The sequence below is a fragment of the Phacochoerus africanus genome, chromosome 2, assembly GCF_016906955.1.
Source record: "Phacochoerus africanus isolate WHEZ1 chromosome 2, ROS_Pafr_v1, whole genome shotgun sequence".
Lineage (NCBI taxonomy): Eukaryota > Metazoa > Chordata > Mammalia > Artiodactyla > Suidae > Phacochoerus > Phacochoerus africanus.
The window spans coordinates 27,511,767-27,528,590 of record NC_062545.1 but is presented as its reverse complement, the minus strand read 5'-3'; the positions used below and the strand labels follow the sequence as shown (position 1 = coordinate 27,528,590).

General features: G+C 42.6%; 1 protein-coding gene across 1 annotated transcript in view; it reads right to left on the bottom strand.

The window, feature by feature from the left end:
- Positions 1-16,824, bottom strand: part of MAP3K5 (mitogen-activated protein kinase kinase kinase 5) — a 215,670-nt gene that overhangs the window by 10,189 nt on the left and 188,657 nt on the right. The window contains exons 24-26 of the mRNA XM_047770111.1: positions 15,578-15,763; positions 11,954-12,059; positions 916-1,159 (exon numbers count right to left, since the gene is read on the bottom strand). Of these exons, the coding sequence (XP_047626067.1) occupies positions 916-1,159; positions 11,954-12,059; positions 15,578-15,763 (536 nt within the window). The remainder of the gene's footprint in view (positions 1-915; positions 1,160-11,953; positions 12,060-15,577; positions 15,764-16,824) is intronic.

Here is a 16,824-nt window from a genome sequence, read left to right as displayed (position 1 = left end):
TAGAATGCATGATTCTGAAATTGGATGAGCTTTGTATTACTTGTGTAAGCTTGGTAGTCAAGCTTAACGTTAAAAACCTGAACTTATGACTAGAAATAAAATATTTTTATCTCCCTGGTGAACGACTAGGATTTTCAAATAAGGTTTCTAAATATTTGAACAATGTTTATTGATTCACTCAAAAAAAAATTTTTTTTCACTGTCAGCCCAAAGTCATAAAGTCAGTTACCCACACATCAACTGTAACCAGCACGGAAGCTGTAAATCATAAAGAGTCAGACCTTGAACTGTGGCAACATCTGTGAAGAACAGGAAATATTTACTGCTCACTTAATAACCTGATCACGCGGGTTCTATGTTATCAACTTCAAAGAAAAATTAAACTCCAAGTAGGAGACAGCATATTAAAAATCAAAGAGAATCATAAGTGTGGTCAATTGATCATCCTTTTAAGGTCTAAAATGAAAAGCTTTTGTACCATTCGTTTTATCTCGAGAACAGAGATCTTCCTCTCCTGAAAGAACTTGATATTCCAAATCACGAACTTTCAAGAACACAGACTTTCTGCTTTTCTTCTATCTGTTGGATGGTACATGCTGCTCTGAGTCTGCATCCAAGACAGTTTATGAGGTCACAGCTAAGTTACTCTGAACATCTCAGCACACTTGGAGATAAAGCTATGATCAAAGAAGAGGTGCTGAAGGCTTGAATTGGTAAAAGCAACGTATTTGACCAAAGAGCCTAGGATAAATCTCTCATTTTAATGAATAAAGCATTCAGTGAAGTTTATATGAATGGAATAAAGGAATCATAGTTTGTATATTCTGTGGGCCAATCTTTAAAGTCAATCCCAAATCCATGCACTTACGCAACAGTAAGAAAAAAGAAGCCCACCCATGTCAGACTAGGACTCACCTATTTGTCTCTATTTTCATCCTTCCAAGCTGTACGTTCAGTGATCGGTGAGCACTCTGGGAGTCGTGGGATACAGTAGAACTCAGCGTGCTCACCCCTGAGGTAGCCACAGCATCTTCAAGGACCGCGTGAGGTCTTCGGACAGTTTGATTTGCAGGCTGTTCCTCATGGTCGTCTTCGGCATCCAGGTCTTCTTGATCAGCAGTATCACTCTCAGATGCAAGGCTAAAATGTGGCCTCAGTTCTGTTAAGTGTGAAATCAACAATGATGTTAATAAAATATGGCTCATTGCCTTGATTTCTTAAGACATGAATGTCATCTCTCTGCCATCGATTAGAGATGTATTCCAAGCTGCTTTTCTAAAAGTGAGGATAGATTTCCATGTATTACTCCAGATTTGTTCTTCCAGGGAATTTGCCAAATTCACAAAATATAGAAACTTGGAATGATCCAATTCAAACAGAAGAGACATAAATGTTCACACTGCACTTAAGATATATTGGAAATATGTTAAAATCAGAAAGGCAGTTATGGAAAGACCTGTTAAGAATACAGAAGTTTGTTTACATAATTCTAATTCATTTTCTGGATTATATAATATCTGACAATTATTAACTCAGAAATGAGGAAATTGAGATATGGAGAGATTACATAAACAAAAGCAAGTATGCAGCATGCCTTCTGCTTACAAGTATGCTTTCTGCTTACAACACTCAAAATGTAAGAGAGCAGGTACTGAAAATACTACACACGTATATATTGACTCTAATATCTACTTTGGACTATTGGTTTGATTTTTAGTGTGTCCCCTACCCTAACCTGTTGCCTAACCACTGAAAGTGTAAAAGTTACTAGTCTCTAACTTAAGCACGCTGCATGACAAGAGTTCATCTGCATGTCACTCCAGAACTGGAATGGTGCCTTTGCTTAGGAAAAACTAGTATAAATTGTGATTAGGTTCTCAAAATGGCCCCCCCCCAAAGGAGTTACATTCATTTGTGTGTGTGTGTGTGTGTGTGTCTTTTTTGGTCTTTTCTGGGACTGCACCTGCGGCATATGGAGGTGCCCAAGCTAGGGGTCTAATCAGAGCTGCAGCCACTAGCCTACGCCAGAGTCACAGCAACGCAGGATCCAAGCCATGTCTGCAACCTACACCACAGCTCAGGGCAATGTCGGATCCTTAACCCACTGAGCAAGGCCAGGGATTGAATCTGTGTCCTCATGGAGGCTAGTCAGATTCGTTTCCACTGAGCCACAACGGGAATTCCTATATTCATAATTTAAGTGAAATCAAAGCAGCAGAAATAGTGGATCTTGGCTCCATATGCTATGACACATGGAACTTTTCTATTCTTTTCTTTTCTTTTCTTTTCTTTTCTTTTCTTTTTTTGTCTTTTCAGGGCTGCACCCCGGGCACATGGAGGTTCCCAGGCTAGGGGTTTAATCGGAGCTGTAGCCACCAGCCTATGCCAGAGCCACAGCAACAGGAGATCTCAGCGTGGTCTGCGACCTACACCACAGCTCACAGCAACGCTGGATCCTTGACCCACTGATCGAGGCCAGGGATCGAACCCTCAACCTCATGGTTCCTAGTTGGATTCGTTTCCACTGCACCACGACGGGAACTCCAGAACTTTTTTTTTAATGAAAGATTCTTTAAATTCTATAGTCTTTTACGATCTTCAGAAGTTTCACACACATGATTTCACATAATCCCCAAGTAACCCTTTTTTCCCTCTACCCGTGTATTGCCCCTCCCCCTTTTCCTCTCTCCACCGATAACCACTAGTTCGTTCTCTATAACTGTGGGTCTGCTTCTTTTTTTGTTTTATTCACTAGCTTGTTGTATTTTTTTCAATTCCACATGTAAATGATATCATATAGCATTTGTCTTTCTCTGACTTATCTCACTTACCATAATGCTCTTCAAGTCCATCCATGTTCCTGAAAATGGCAACATTTTGTTCTTTTTAATGGCTGGGGTATGTATGTATACATACCATACCTTCTTTATTCATTCATCTGCTGATGGACACTTAAGTTGCATCTATACATTGGCCATTGTAAATAATGCTGCTATGAACACTGGGGTGCATGTGTCTTTCTGAATTAGTATTTTTATTTCTTTCGGATATATTCTCAGGAGTAGAATTGCTGGGTCATACGGTAGTTCAATTTTTAGTTTGTTGAGAAACCGCCATACTGTTTTCCACAATGGCTGCACCAATTTATATTCCCACCAACAGAGTAGGAGGGTTCCCTTTTCTCCACATTCTTGCCAACATTTGTTTTTTTGTGTTCTTTTTGATGATGGCCATTTTTTTTTTACCTAATTTTTTAAAAAAATTTTTCGTCTTTTTTTAGGGCCACACCCACGGCATATGGAGGTTCCCAGGCTAGGGGTTGAATCGGAGCTGCAGCTGCTAGCTACACCACAGCCACACCAGATCCAAGCCACATCTGCAACCTACTCCACAATGCCAGATCCTTAACCCACTGATGGAGGCCAGAAATCGAACCTGCGTTCTCATGGATACTAGTCCGTTTCCTTTCTGAAGAGCCACGACAGGAACTCCTGACCATGGCCATTCTGACAGGTGTGAAGGGATTTCTCATTGTGGGGCCCACAGAACTTGCACTGGATCACAGAACCTACTGAGAATCTGATGAAAACCATGGAGAACCTTCCCAGAAGAGAAGCACGTTCAGACAGCAATTTGCCTGGATTTCCTGAGGGCTTGCACACATCCTGAAGCCTGGTCTGGGACTCTGTGAACTGTACGTTAAGAGCCCCTTGTAGGGGGAGGGCTGCAGGGGGAGTGATGGACATTTGGGTTGTTTTCATCTTTTGGCTATTGTGAATAATGCTGCTGTGAGCATGGGTGTACAAATATTGAAAGTGTGGGTTTGGGAGTTCCCATCGTGGCTCAGTGGTTAACAAACCCAACTAGCATCCATGAGGATGTGGGTTCAATCCCTGGCCTCACTCATTTGGTTAAGGATCCAGCGTTGCTGTGAGCTGTGGTGTAGGTCGCAGATGCAACTCAGATCCGGTGTTGCTGTGGCTGTGGCGTAGGCCAGTGGCTACAGCTCCGATTTGACCCCTATCCTGGGAACCTCTGTATGCCGTGGGTGCAGCCCTAAAAAGCAAAAAAAAAAAAAAAAAAAAAAAAAAAAAAAAATCAACAATCTAAAAAAGAACTCATCTTTTGCTCATAACAGAAACTAGAACTCCCTTCTTCAGGGTCATGTTTATGTAGCCCTGACTTCCTTTACCTAACTTTGTTTATTTTTAAGTTTTTTTAAGATGGTTAAAAAAATGCATGGCATAAAATTATTTTAACCATTTCTAAGTGTACAGTTTAGCAGTATTAATTATATTCACGCTGTTGTTCAACTAATCTCCAGAACTTTTTCATCTTGCAAAACTGAAACTCCATATGCATTCTCCGCCTCCCACTGTCCTTGGCAACTACTTTTCTACTTTCTGTTTCTATGAATTTGACTGCTACTGCATATAAGTGGAATCATGCAGTATTTGTCTTTTTGTGACTGGCTTATTTCACTTAGCATAATGTCCATATGTTCATCCATGTTGTAGCTTGTGTTGGAATTTCCTTCCTTTTTAGGGCTGAATAATATTCCACTGTGTGTATATTCATATTGTTTATTTAGTCATCTATCAGTGGATGCTTGTGTTACTTCTACCTCTTGGCTATTGTGAATAATGCTGCTATGAACTTGGGTGTGCAAATAGCTCTTCGAGATCCTGCTTGCAATTATTTTGAATATGTACTTAGAAGAGGAATTGCTGGAACATAGGTTAGTTCTATTTTAAATTTTTTGAGAAGCCACCATACCATTTTCCATTGGGGCTGCACCATTTTACAGTCTCACTGATAGTGTCGAAGGTTCCAATTTCTCCATACCCTTACCCTTTATCCGCTAAGGTTAACCAAACGCCACCTCTACACTATTTCTGCATTATCTCTTTTCTTCTTCCAAAATTCTATTTTCAATTAATCCATAACAGATGTGATTTGAAATCAGGTGTTTAAGTTTTGTAAGCTAGTATAGGGGCTAAGACATATTAGTCTCTCAAAAAATGTTGACGGAACAGATGTTACCTTACTACGATTATTTGTATTTATAAGGGAACAAAATTAAGAAACAATCTTACTTTAAAAAAAATTGGAGTTCCCGTTGTGGCTCAGTGGTTAATGAATCCGACTAGAAACCATGAAGTTGTGGGTTCGATCCCTGGCCTTGCTCAGTGGGTCAAGGATCCAGTGTTGCTGTGAGCTGTGGTGTAGGTTGCAGACGCGGCTCGGATCCCACATTGCTGTGGCTGTGGCGTAGGCCAGTGGCTACAGCTCCGATTCGACCCCTAGCCTGGGAACCTCCATATGCCGAGGGAGCGGCCCAAGAAATGGCAAAAAAGACAAAAAATAAATTAATTAATTAATTAATTTAGCAAGTGCAGTTCTATATTAAATTAGAATAAGATGAGGCCTTTACAATTTTTCTAAAATTATTCTTAAATTTCTTTTATGGTCTCTAAATTGAAATTTTAAAAACAGTTTAAAAGTTTTATTGTCCTGTTGAATATAATCTCACTTTGGGGGAAGAAAAATTTCTGGTATTTATTGTTACATTTAACTATCCTCTTACTTTCCCCTAAATCTGTACACTTTAAATTATCATAAATTATCATTTTGCTTAAGTCTAAGTGACTAAAAATCATTGTCAAGAATTTAAAGAAAGTAGAAAATTGTAAGTGGGTGCAATACTGTTATTTTGGTCTTTCCTGTGGTTCCCTGAGTACCTATCATCGAATTAGACATTATAAAGTATGCAAATGAGATAGAGTATCTGGTCTTTGTCCTCAGAGAGATAAAACTCTAAAGCAGAACTAGCACAGATACATAGAAGAGCCATGAAATCATAAGTACAAGTGAGTACAGCTTAAAATATTTTAGATGATCTCCGTTACATGCCTAGCTACATAGGTAACTCAAGGTACCTGCAGTAAGAGTTCAGGGGGTAAATAAGGTATATAAGCGATGACTAAATCCAGTGGTGATGGTTTACGCGTTGATGGAGTCATGGAGGCAGAAGGGATTGCACAGGGTTCGGAAGGAAGGGAAAGCCTTGGCCGGGTGGAGAAAGGGGGAGAGATGTTTGAGGGAAGGAAGCTCCAATGAGCCCTCTGAGAATGGAAAGCAGAGAGGACGGGCACGAGAGAGCCAAGTGTCAAGAGGAAGGCAGGGACACAGAGGGCCGTGTGATGGGTGGGGACTTAGAGGGCTCCCTTGTGAGACAGGATCAAAGAAGACTATTCCTACCTCCCTCCCCCTCCCCTACCCCAACTGGATAGTTCCCCAGAGGAAAATAACTAGAGCGAGCTTCTTTAACACAGGGTATTTTTGATGCCAAATAGGGTCACAGTACTTGTCAGTGCAGTGGATGATGCCTGTACCCAGCACCTCATGTAGTTTAGATGCTGGTCATTTGACATGAATGTGGACTCGGGGTCCATGACAGCTTCAACAACTAATAGTGGTACCCAGTGCTCTAGTAGGTTAAACAATGAGAGTTCCTGTCAGAAGGGTGCTAGGGGGTTTCCACTGTGGTGCAGAGGAAACAAATCCGACTAGGATCCATGAAGATGCAGGTTCGATCCCTGGCCTCGCTCAGTGGCTTAAGGATCCAGTGTTGCTGTGAGCTGTCGGGTAGGTCGAAGACACAGCTCGGTTCTGGCATTGCTCTGGTTGTGGTGGAGGCCGGCAGCTGTAGCTCCAATTCAGCTCCTAGACTGGGAACTTCTATATGCAGCGGGTGCAGCCCTAAAAATAAATAAATAGTCCCTTAAAAAAAAAAAATCCTACATAGTCAGTTTGACCCGGTCTCACGCTCGGCATTTCTCCATCTGGTCACCCACAGCCAGACTGTACTTGAGGTGAAACAACAAATAGTTAATGTTGCCAGGAATCTACAGGCTGATCCTGGATGGCAAGTGGGAAAAGAGCCTGAGGGGGAAAAGCTCTTAAGGGCCTTGCACTGTACTCTCCGTTCTGTGTGCTCTTTTTTTGGAAGAAAGAAGATTGAACACTTATTTTTTTTTTACTTTTCATTTTGAAACAATTTTAGAATAACGGAAAAGTTGCAAAAACAGTACAGAGAGTCCTTGTATACCCTTTAGCACCTTGCCCTAGACTTAACATCTTGCCTAACGTTGGCACTATTACCAAAACCAGGAAGTTAACATGGATGCAAGGCCACTGACTCATCTATGGGCCTTATATGAATTTCACGCTTTTCCTGATAAAGTCCTTTTCTGATCCAGGATTCCACCCTGCATTTAGCTGTCATGTTTTCTTTGTCTCTTCCAATCTGTGACAGAACCCTAGTATTTCCTTTTTCTTTTGCTTTTTGCTTTTTTAGGGCCGCACCTGTGGCATATGAACGATCTCAGGCTAGGGGTCTAATCAGAGCTACAGCTGCTGGCCTACATCACAGCCACAGCAATGCCAGATAGAGCCAAGTCTGTGACCTACACTGCAGCTCATGGCAATGCTGGATCCTTAACCCACTGAGCGTGGCCAGGGATTGAACCCACGACGTCATGATTCCTAGTCAGATTTGTTTCCACTGTGCCACAATGGGAACTCCAAGAACCCTAGTATTACTTTATCCCCCATGACATCCAGAATTTTGAGGAGTAGTGGTCAGTTATTTTGTGCCCCTCAGTTGGAGTTCACTTAAGTCTTGTCTTGATTAGGTCGAGGCTCTGCGTTTTTGGCAAGAATACCACAGAGGGGATGGTGTGCCCTTCTGCGGGCACCATTTCAGGAATGCTGATGTCCTTATTACGAGGAGCGCTTACCCTGACCTTTTGGTAAAGAAGGGTCTTTTGATACGGTGGAAGTCACTGTTTTCTCTTTGCAGTTGGTAGCTATCTTGTGGGGAGATTCCCTGAGACCATTCAAACATGCTGTTTCTCGGCACTCATTTGCCTGCTGATCTCAGCAGCCAGTGATGGTTCTTGCCTGCAATGATTATTACTGTGGTGTTTGCCTAAGGATGATTTTCTACTTCCCTCATTCCTTCTACATGTGTCAATTGGCATTCTCCTAAAACAAAGCGCTGGCCCTTCTCCTCCATGTATGTATGTATTCAATGGCTTATATCAATATGTACTTATAGGTCTCTAGTTTAGTCTCTGGACTAACATCTAATACCATTGCTATTTTATTTTCTGCTTTCTTTGTTCTGGCTTAGACTTTGGGGAAGTCCTTCCTGCTGTTTTCCAGAATCCTTTCAATAAGCCTCCATCCTTTTGGGGAACTTGCTTACTTCCTACCATCACAGTAAGTCCCATCACAGGTTCATCTTGTATTTCCTCTGCCCCAGCCTGGAAGTCAACCATTTCTCCAAGGAGCTTGATTCCTTTTATGAGAGAATGGTGTTTGGAAACCAACGTCTGGGTGCTCTCAGCAAACACATCTAGGAAATGTATGTGTTGGGGATGGCATCCTTGTGAATTTGTTGGTTTCTTTAGCACGCCTTTCAACATTTGGTAGGTTAATTGTAGTCTTTTGTCCTCTAAAAGGGACTTTGATCAGGAAAATATGGAGACAGGCATTTCTAGTGTGGTTTCTTTGAATCTTAATTGTATAAGAAAATCTTTAGGGATATTGGGAAATTCGATGGAATTGTCAAATGCTTGAAATCAGTTCCTCTTGGTCACATATTTCATCATTTATATATTGGGATTCAGTGCATACTGTCCTCCTCTATTCTGAGAGGAATATTAAAAAGTACTTACTTTGTGTGATTCTCTAAAATTTCCACTTTAAAAAGTGCTTTCAGGAGGTCCCGTCATGGTGCAGTGGAAGCAAATTTGACTAGGAACCACGAGGTTGTGGGTTCAATCCCTGGCCTCACTCAGTGGGTTAAGGATCCGGCATTGCTGTGAGCTGCGGTGTAAGTAGAAGACTCGGCACAGATTTGGCGTTGCTGTGGTGCAGGCCAGCAGCTGTAGCTCTGATTAGACCCCTAGCCTGAGAACCTCCATATGCTTCGGGTGTGGCCCTAAAAAGAAAGAAAAAGAAAAAAAAAAAAATGCTTTCAGCCATTTCAGTTGTCATCAGAGACCCCTAGTGGCCTCACAGAAACCAGTTTCACAGCGGAAGGACAAAGAACTTCCTGAGCGAACCCTTCCCATAAAGAATGTGCCCTGCTGCACACAGGGGCTGAGTTAAAGCTGTGCCCATTACTGGGGCCCCCATCAAGGAGACGCGCCTTCCTGCACTGCCTCTGTTGCGTTCTCTCAACAGTGTTTCACCTACAGTGAAATCAGTGTTCTTTATAATCTTTATATTTGGGGAGATTTTAGATTTATAGAAACTGCAAAAATAATACAGAGAATTCCTGTATGCCTTCCACTCAGTTCCCCCAATACATCTTATATAACTATGGTACCTTGGTCAAAACTAAGAAATTCACATTGCTCCAATCCTATTAACTAAACCCAGATATTCAGATTATAGTTTTTCTTCCTTTCTTCCTCCCTTCCTCCTTCCTCTCTTTTTTTGCTTTTTATCACCACACTTGCAGCATATGGAAATTCCCAGGCTAGGGGTTGAATTGGAACCCCACAGCCACAGCAACGCCAGATCCGAGCCGTGTCTGCGACCTATACCACAGCTCACGGCAATGCCAGATCCTTAACCCACTGAGGGAGGCCAGGGATCAAACCCGCATCCTCGTGGATACTAGCTGGGTTCATTCCCCAATGAGCCACAATGGGAACTCCTGATGTTCTTTTTTCTATTCCAGGATACAGTCCACTGCATTTAAATAATCCGTTTTTAAAAGAACTTTAAAAAAATTAGACAAATTATTTCTATGATACTTAAATTATTTCAAAGTATAATCCCTCTCTGCAGTGACAATGCTAGGCCCTTAACCCACTGAGCTACCAGGGAACTCCTAAGAGCATTCTTAATTTAGGTTACTACTGGGTTTAACTTATGGCCTTTTACCTAATCCTTTCACTGATACACACCTAGTCCCTCTCACCCCTTGTGCCTTTTGGGCTTATAACTCCCCGTTTACATTTCCCACATCCGAGCTCATCCCAATGACAAATCACCTAAACGGAAGGACGTGCTGACTTCCTTAGAGCATCACATTAGCTTCCCATCAGCTTTAGGTTCCTCAGATTCATATCCAACTGGGAGGCACATTGTTTCAAAGCCTCTGTAGAATTTTTTCCATGTTAGGCCAACTTGTTCACGCTAATTGGTTGTAACAAGTGAAACTCATTTACTTATTGTTTCAACCAGTATTGATCAGGCGTCTACTGATTTCTAGGCACCATGCTGGATAACATGCTTGGCAAAGAATAAAATAAACAGAGTTACCCTCTGGTGAGGGAAACAGCCATGAGATGAGAAAATAAAAGTAGTTTCCAGTTGGAGGAAGTGTCACCAGTGGGGAGAAACCATTTCCAAGGGGAGAGAGTACCAGGGGGAGTCTGCTGTAGGCTTCAGGGCAGGTCAGACCTTCTGGGGAGGCATCTTATAAACCGAGATATGAAGAAGGCAGAGGTGTGTGTGTGGCAGGGGGGACGAGGGGTGCAGATGTGCCACATAGAGGAACAACAGGTTCAGGGGTGTTAGCATTTCTTCTATTTCCTTCTTTCACAAGAAGGAAATAAGTTAGTCCCTCACTTGCAAATCACACGAGGTATTCTGAGAGAAGAGAAGGAATTCCACGACTCAGAAGGCTTGATGATGACTTAAAAGTTTGTGGTACCATTTTATAGATAACATGACATTTAAAATAGATCATATTTGTCTTATCTTTTTAAAATAGAAATTAGTTTAGAATACTTTACACTACACGTAAAATACAATAGAATGCATTTCTAATTTATGTATCTAAATCAATTGACCTGTCCACACACATTATAAAGTGGAAGAGGTGGTGGTGGTGGTGGTTGTTTTTCGGCCACACCCACAGTATGTGGAAGTTCCCAGGCCAGGGAGCAAACCTGCAGCACAGCAGTGACTGGAGCCACAGCAGTGACAATGCTGGGTCCTTAACCTCCTAGGCCACCAGGGAACTCCTAGAAGAGTTTTACTTAAATTTTTTTCTTAATGGGAGCAGTATCGAAACACTTTGGAAGTTTGCCTTTGAGTATGACTACAGCTCTCACCTACTCCATAAAACCTGGTTTCATGAACACTACCCTTTTTGTATCTCACTGCAAACATAGCTGGGATCTGTCTAGACCAGTGACGTCCAAACCTGGCTGTGTATAAAAATGCCTGGAAGCGGGGATGAAGATCAGATTCCTGGGCTTTATCCCCAGCAAATTCTCAGTCCTGGATGAAGCCCTGAAAGCTGTAATTTTAAAGAGTGCCTTACATCATTCGATGCACTAGCAGGTTTGGAAACCCCTGGTAAAGGATGACACACGAATGTGTCTTACAAGCACAGATGTCTGTATGTGGACATAGATATGCCTTTGGGTCACCTCTATAGTTTTCTCTTTGTCTTCATATACAACTACGCTCTTTAAAGACCAGGAAGCAAGTCTTCCTCACACACAGTAAACACTTTGCTTGGGGAGTTCCTGTCGTGGCTCAGCAGTAACGAATCCGACCAGCATCCATGAGGACATGGATCCGGGGTTGCCGTGAGCTGTGGTGTAGATCGAAGATATGGCTCAGGTCCCATGTTGCTGTAGCTGTGGCTATAGCCAGTGGCTATGGCTCTGATTTGACCCGTAGCCTGGGAACTTCCATATGCTATGGATTGCGGCCCTAAAAAGACCAAAAAAATTTTTTTTTCTTGGTGTACCATTGCTCAGTATATATGCACTAGATAAATATTTTTTGGTGGCTTGGAAAGATGAAAAAAAAAAAAAAGGCTCGTCTGTCTTAAAGCAGTGAGGAGACACCATGAATGATAGATGAATGGTAATTGGAAATACCAAACATTAAATATTTGCAAAGTATTTCTGACCTGGAACCAGAATGGTAATGGCCGTCTGCACTGCCTTTCGGATGATACTGTCCAAGGCAAACATCCAGTGTGGCTTGATGTTATGATTCCGAAGCACTTTATTGACCTGGAGAAAGAGAGGGACAGCTGGTCTGCTTGCACACTTAACTGCAAATAACCGATAGCTGAGGCACGCATTTGGTTGACATTCTAGCAACAAAAATAATTATGCGACTTCTTCACCTTGAATCATGAATAACTTCTTTATGTCACCAGTAAACCCATAAAGAATAGTCACTTCAAAATGAAGTTTGGTGATCCCCATGTAAGCAAGTGAGACACATCATGTAAATGAAGGGCCCTCTGGTTCCATGGGAAGGTCACCCCTTTGGGACGCGGAATCCACAGCTTCCACCCTTCATGACATGTGCAGATCGTTTGGTGCAGGTGGCAAAGAGGCAAAAAAAAGAGTCCAAGGGGCTTTAAATAGAGTAAATGCTATTTTTTTTTGTCTTTTTAGGGCCGTACCCACGGCATATGGAGGTTCCCAGGCTAGGGGTCCAACTGGAGCTGTAGCCACCGGCCTATACCACAGCCACAGCAATGCCAGATCCGAGCCGCATCTGTGACTACATTACAGCTCATGGCAACACCGGATCCTTAACACACTGAGCGCGGCCAGGGATAGAACCCCCGTCCTCATGGATGCTAGTCAGATTTGTTTCCGCTGAGCCACGATGGGAACTCCGATAAATGCTATTCTTAAATGTCGTGCTTGTCATTTAACACAAGCAGGTGCCTCAGCACACGCTGGTGACTTGGAAACACCTTAAAGGGGGACAGTGTGCATGTGTGTGCTACCTACAGATCTGCCACAGCGTGTGCCTTGTTTTCCTGCCCTCATTTCCTTATATCTCTTTAATCTGCTAAAACATTCCAGAAAAGCTGTTCACATTACAATCTGGCATTGCTGTGAGCTGTGGTGGAGGTGGACAGCATAGCTCTGATTCGACCCCTAGCCTGGGAACTTTCATATTCTGTGGGTATGGCCCTAATGAATAAAAAAATTTTTTTTAATAAAATTATATGGTAAAATACACATAACATTAAATTGACCTAGTGTACAGTTCAGTGGCCTTAAGTACATTCCCATTGTCCATCACCACCGGCCGTCTCCAGAACTCTTTTCATCTTGCAAAACTGAAACTCTAAACCCACTAAACAATAATCCCCCCTTGCTCTCCCCTCCCCTGGCAACCACCATTCTACTTCCTGTCTATGAATCTGACTGCTGAGATGTCTCAAAAGTGAAATCATACAGTATTTTTGTGTCTGGCTTATTTCACTTAGGGTAATGTGTCAGAACTTCCTTCCTTTTTAAGGGTGGGTCATATTCCATTGTATGTCTAAGCCATGTGCGTTACCTTTTTGAAAATAACTTTATCATAAAACTAAGAGAGGCTCATTTGAAATTTAGGTTCAAAGTTCCTGTTATGGCTCAGTGGTAACGAGCCAGACTCGTATCCATGAGGATGTGGGTTTGATCCCTGGCCTCGTTCAGTGGGTTAAGGATCCGGCATTGCTATGAGCTGTAGTGTAGGTCTCAGATGTGCCTCCGATCCCGAGTGGCTGTGGCTATGGTGTAGGCCGGCAGCTGTAGCTCCGATTCAATCCCTAAGCCAGGGAACTTCCATATGCTGCAGGTGCCACCCTAAAAAAAAGCAAAAAATAAATAAATAAATAAAAATAAAATTTTGATTAACTCCACTAATTGCTGGTTGATACAAACCTCTAAGAAAAGAGACTATTTTCCCAATAGGGCTCTGACTCAGGATCTTAGAGAAAGCTGGAGAGACTTTACTGTTCTCTCAGCAAGCGCTGGGGTTCCAAATGCTTACTCCTGCCCTTGATCCACCCCTATCAGATTCCCCCAGTTTAGAAGAGAGTCGAGCTGAGGAACTCCTCAGAGTAGCTGCTCCCAAGGAAATGAACCATTGCTTGGTTCCCACTAGTTCTAGGAAATCCTTTCAGAATGCTTTTGTCCTAGTACGTTCATAAAAGATCTGTCTGCTTACTTGACGACTGTGGAGAGTAACACTTAGGAACTAAGAATATTTCTCTCAAGGGTCACGCATGGAAGATGAAAGAGGGATCCTCCACGACCCTGACTCTGACCCTGACAGCCCTTCATTAAATGCTGTCCATTCCCATCCTGGATATTGACTGAGGAAGAGCAGGGGCGTGCGTGTGTGTGTGTGTGTGTGTGTGTGTGTGTGTGTGTGTGTGTGTGTGTATGAGAGAGAGAGGGATACAGACAGACAGACAAGACAAACAGACAGCCCTGGCCTATGGCCCAGGATTACCACTAACCCACTTTCAATCTGAATTCTGGCCTATTTGCTTTCCAGCCTCTAGGCTGGAAGCCAAATGTGTGGGCAAGGGCACATTTACTAGATTATTTCGTTCTATTTGCAGATGCCTGGGGTTCCCAAGTTCCAGAGCAAGTGTGCCTTTAGCATTTAATTAGTGATAGGCTTTCCCAGTTGCTCATTTCCCACAACCCCAGTTGAGTCAGGGGTGTCACCCTACCCGGGATATAGCACAGGACCAAGTGGCTTTCACAGAGTCTCAGAGAGCACCCGTGGCCACTAAAGGATGACCATTTGATTTTAAATCAGGAATCATTTGATGCACCAAATGCAACTGTCCAGATATCTCCTATGTAGGAGCAATAAACACACTAGGAGTGAGTTAATTTGGGGACTTTAAATAAAATTATGCAAAGTGCTTCTTCACTCACACGCAGGCACTGTCTTATTTCGATATCTTATTTCTGTCTCCCGCACCACGTAAGGGCCTTCTGGGAGGGACTTCAGGCTTTTTTTGGTACAAAGTTCTACAAATAAGTCTCATTCAAGAATATCACATATGGTTTGAATCAGGCTTCTGGAAAACTGGCTTAGTTTGTGCTGCATAGCAACACGATACAAAAGGGAGGAATCCTCAGCAATCTCTCACGAGAGCCTGTGGATTAATTTTCATCCACTGATGCCCTGGGCTCTGAATATACTGTTGGCTAGGAAATAGTAAGTATTTATTAAACAAGCATGTTTAAGAAGTTCTGTATGGAAACCAGAGCAGGGGAACAAAATGATCTTTGCCATCTGTATGATTACATTTTTCTCGATGACCACTAGATGGCATTTCTCATACAGAGTTGGAAAGTGCAGGACGAAAGTGTGCTCTGTGGCTAAACTCATCAAAATAGATAGTGACTGGCTACTCTCTATTTCATAAGGACAAAGCACAGCCATGGGGGAACATGCGTGGGTTTTGTTATTTTCCATGGTGTTCAATCTAGGGAGATAACAATACTCCAAATCTGAGGACAGACAAATCTGGGGAGACACAAACATACCAAACAACAAATCTGGTACTTAGAGGTACACGGACAGGCAACCAGCTCACACTTCTTTATGATCCGAAGAGAATAGAATTCATCAAAATTATCAAAGAAAGGAAAGATAATAGAACTTATAGGTTTATCCTATTTTCCTTATATATTTATCCTATCTGATTTTTGGACTAATTTTAGCTGGAGTTGTTGGGGGGGGGGGGCGGACACGGGCAAAATAGCATACTTACAGCATCTTGAAAACCAAAGAGCACCACCTGGACTTGACTGATGCCGTGGCTGTCAAAGTCCAGCTCCAGCTTCAGCTTCGACAGGGTAGTAGCTATGATCTTGCGGTCGGTGGACCTCACAAATTCTCTGAGGCTTGTGACGAGGGTTGTGATGTGCTCCCACTTTAGTTTAGGTTCTTCTGCCCCCTGTGAATAAAAACACCAATCTGTCAGTTGATCTGTGCTGGATGCATCAGCCACAGGCCTGCTGTCCCATAGCTCCTGCTGAGAAGAACTGGGCTTCAAAATGCAAGGGCCCCCCCCCCGCCCCTGGCAAGGGGAGAGACCATATTCGAACTATGTGGCTCCCCCCCCCCCCAAAATCAGATCAGACCTTAAGAGGAAAGGCACCCGGCCCATACACTGTCCAATAGCCATGACATAGTCAGATATAAAAAGCTCTGCCCAAACAGGGACAGGCTAAAGCAATAAGAGTCCACTCTCAGAAATTTTAATCAGGTGCTAAAGAGAGATGCAGGCAATAAGCCACAGTGATCTGGTTGAGACAGCAGTGAGTGATGGCTTGAAGTGAGATCTTAATGCCCTGCTCAGGAACTGAATGTGGGCAGCCTGGATGAAAACCAGGAATTCTGGCCACTAGAGCAGCTAGAGGCTAAAAGCAGAACTGGCCTGATTCTTGCCCCTGCTGAGAACAAGAATGTTTCATGGAGGCAAAGACGGTAAAAACAGGTATAGCATTTATTATTAGAGTCACAATACAACATGTGGGAGAGCACACAGAGAAGGAGTTTGTTTAAGACAGAAGCAAAGCAGGGATATACACTCAAAAGAGCTCCCAGGACTTCAACTGCCCTTAAAGGGCGTCCATTCCTTACAGTCAAAAGGGGCTCACTTTGACTCCATCCTGCAACCCATTCTTTACCCACCCATAGGCAACTAGTTAAAAGAATGAACCAAATGGACTACTTTATACATTAAAAAATTAAATACAATATTTAAACAAATTCCCTCTCTTGATTTTATTTTATTTTATTTTTTTACTTTGAGCAAAGAACATTGCTTCCTTAAAGGAAACATAGCAGGATGTTATTTATCTCATTTAACTTTAAGAAACAACGGGATTTTTATCATGCTCGTTTCTAGCTCATATTATTGCACATTTTGTTACTGCATCATTACAATTAAATCCTTCAACTGGGCTGTGAAAATTACAATTTCTAGGAGTCCACTCAAATAGAAGAGGAATG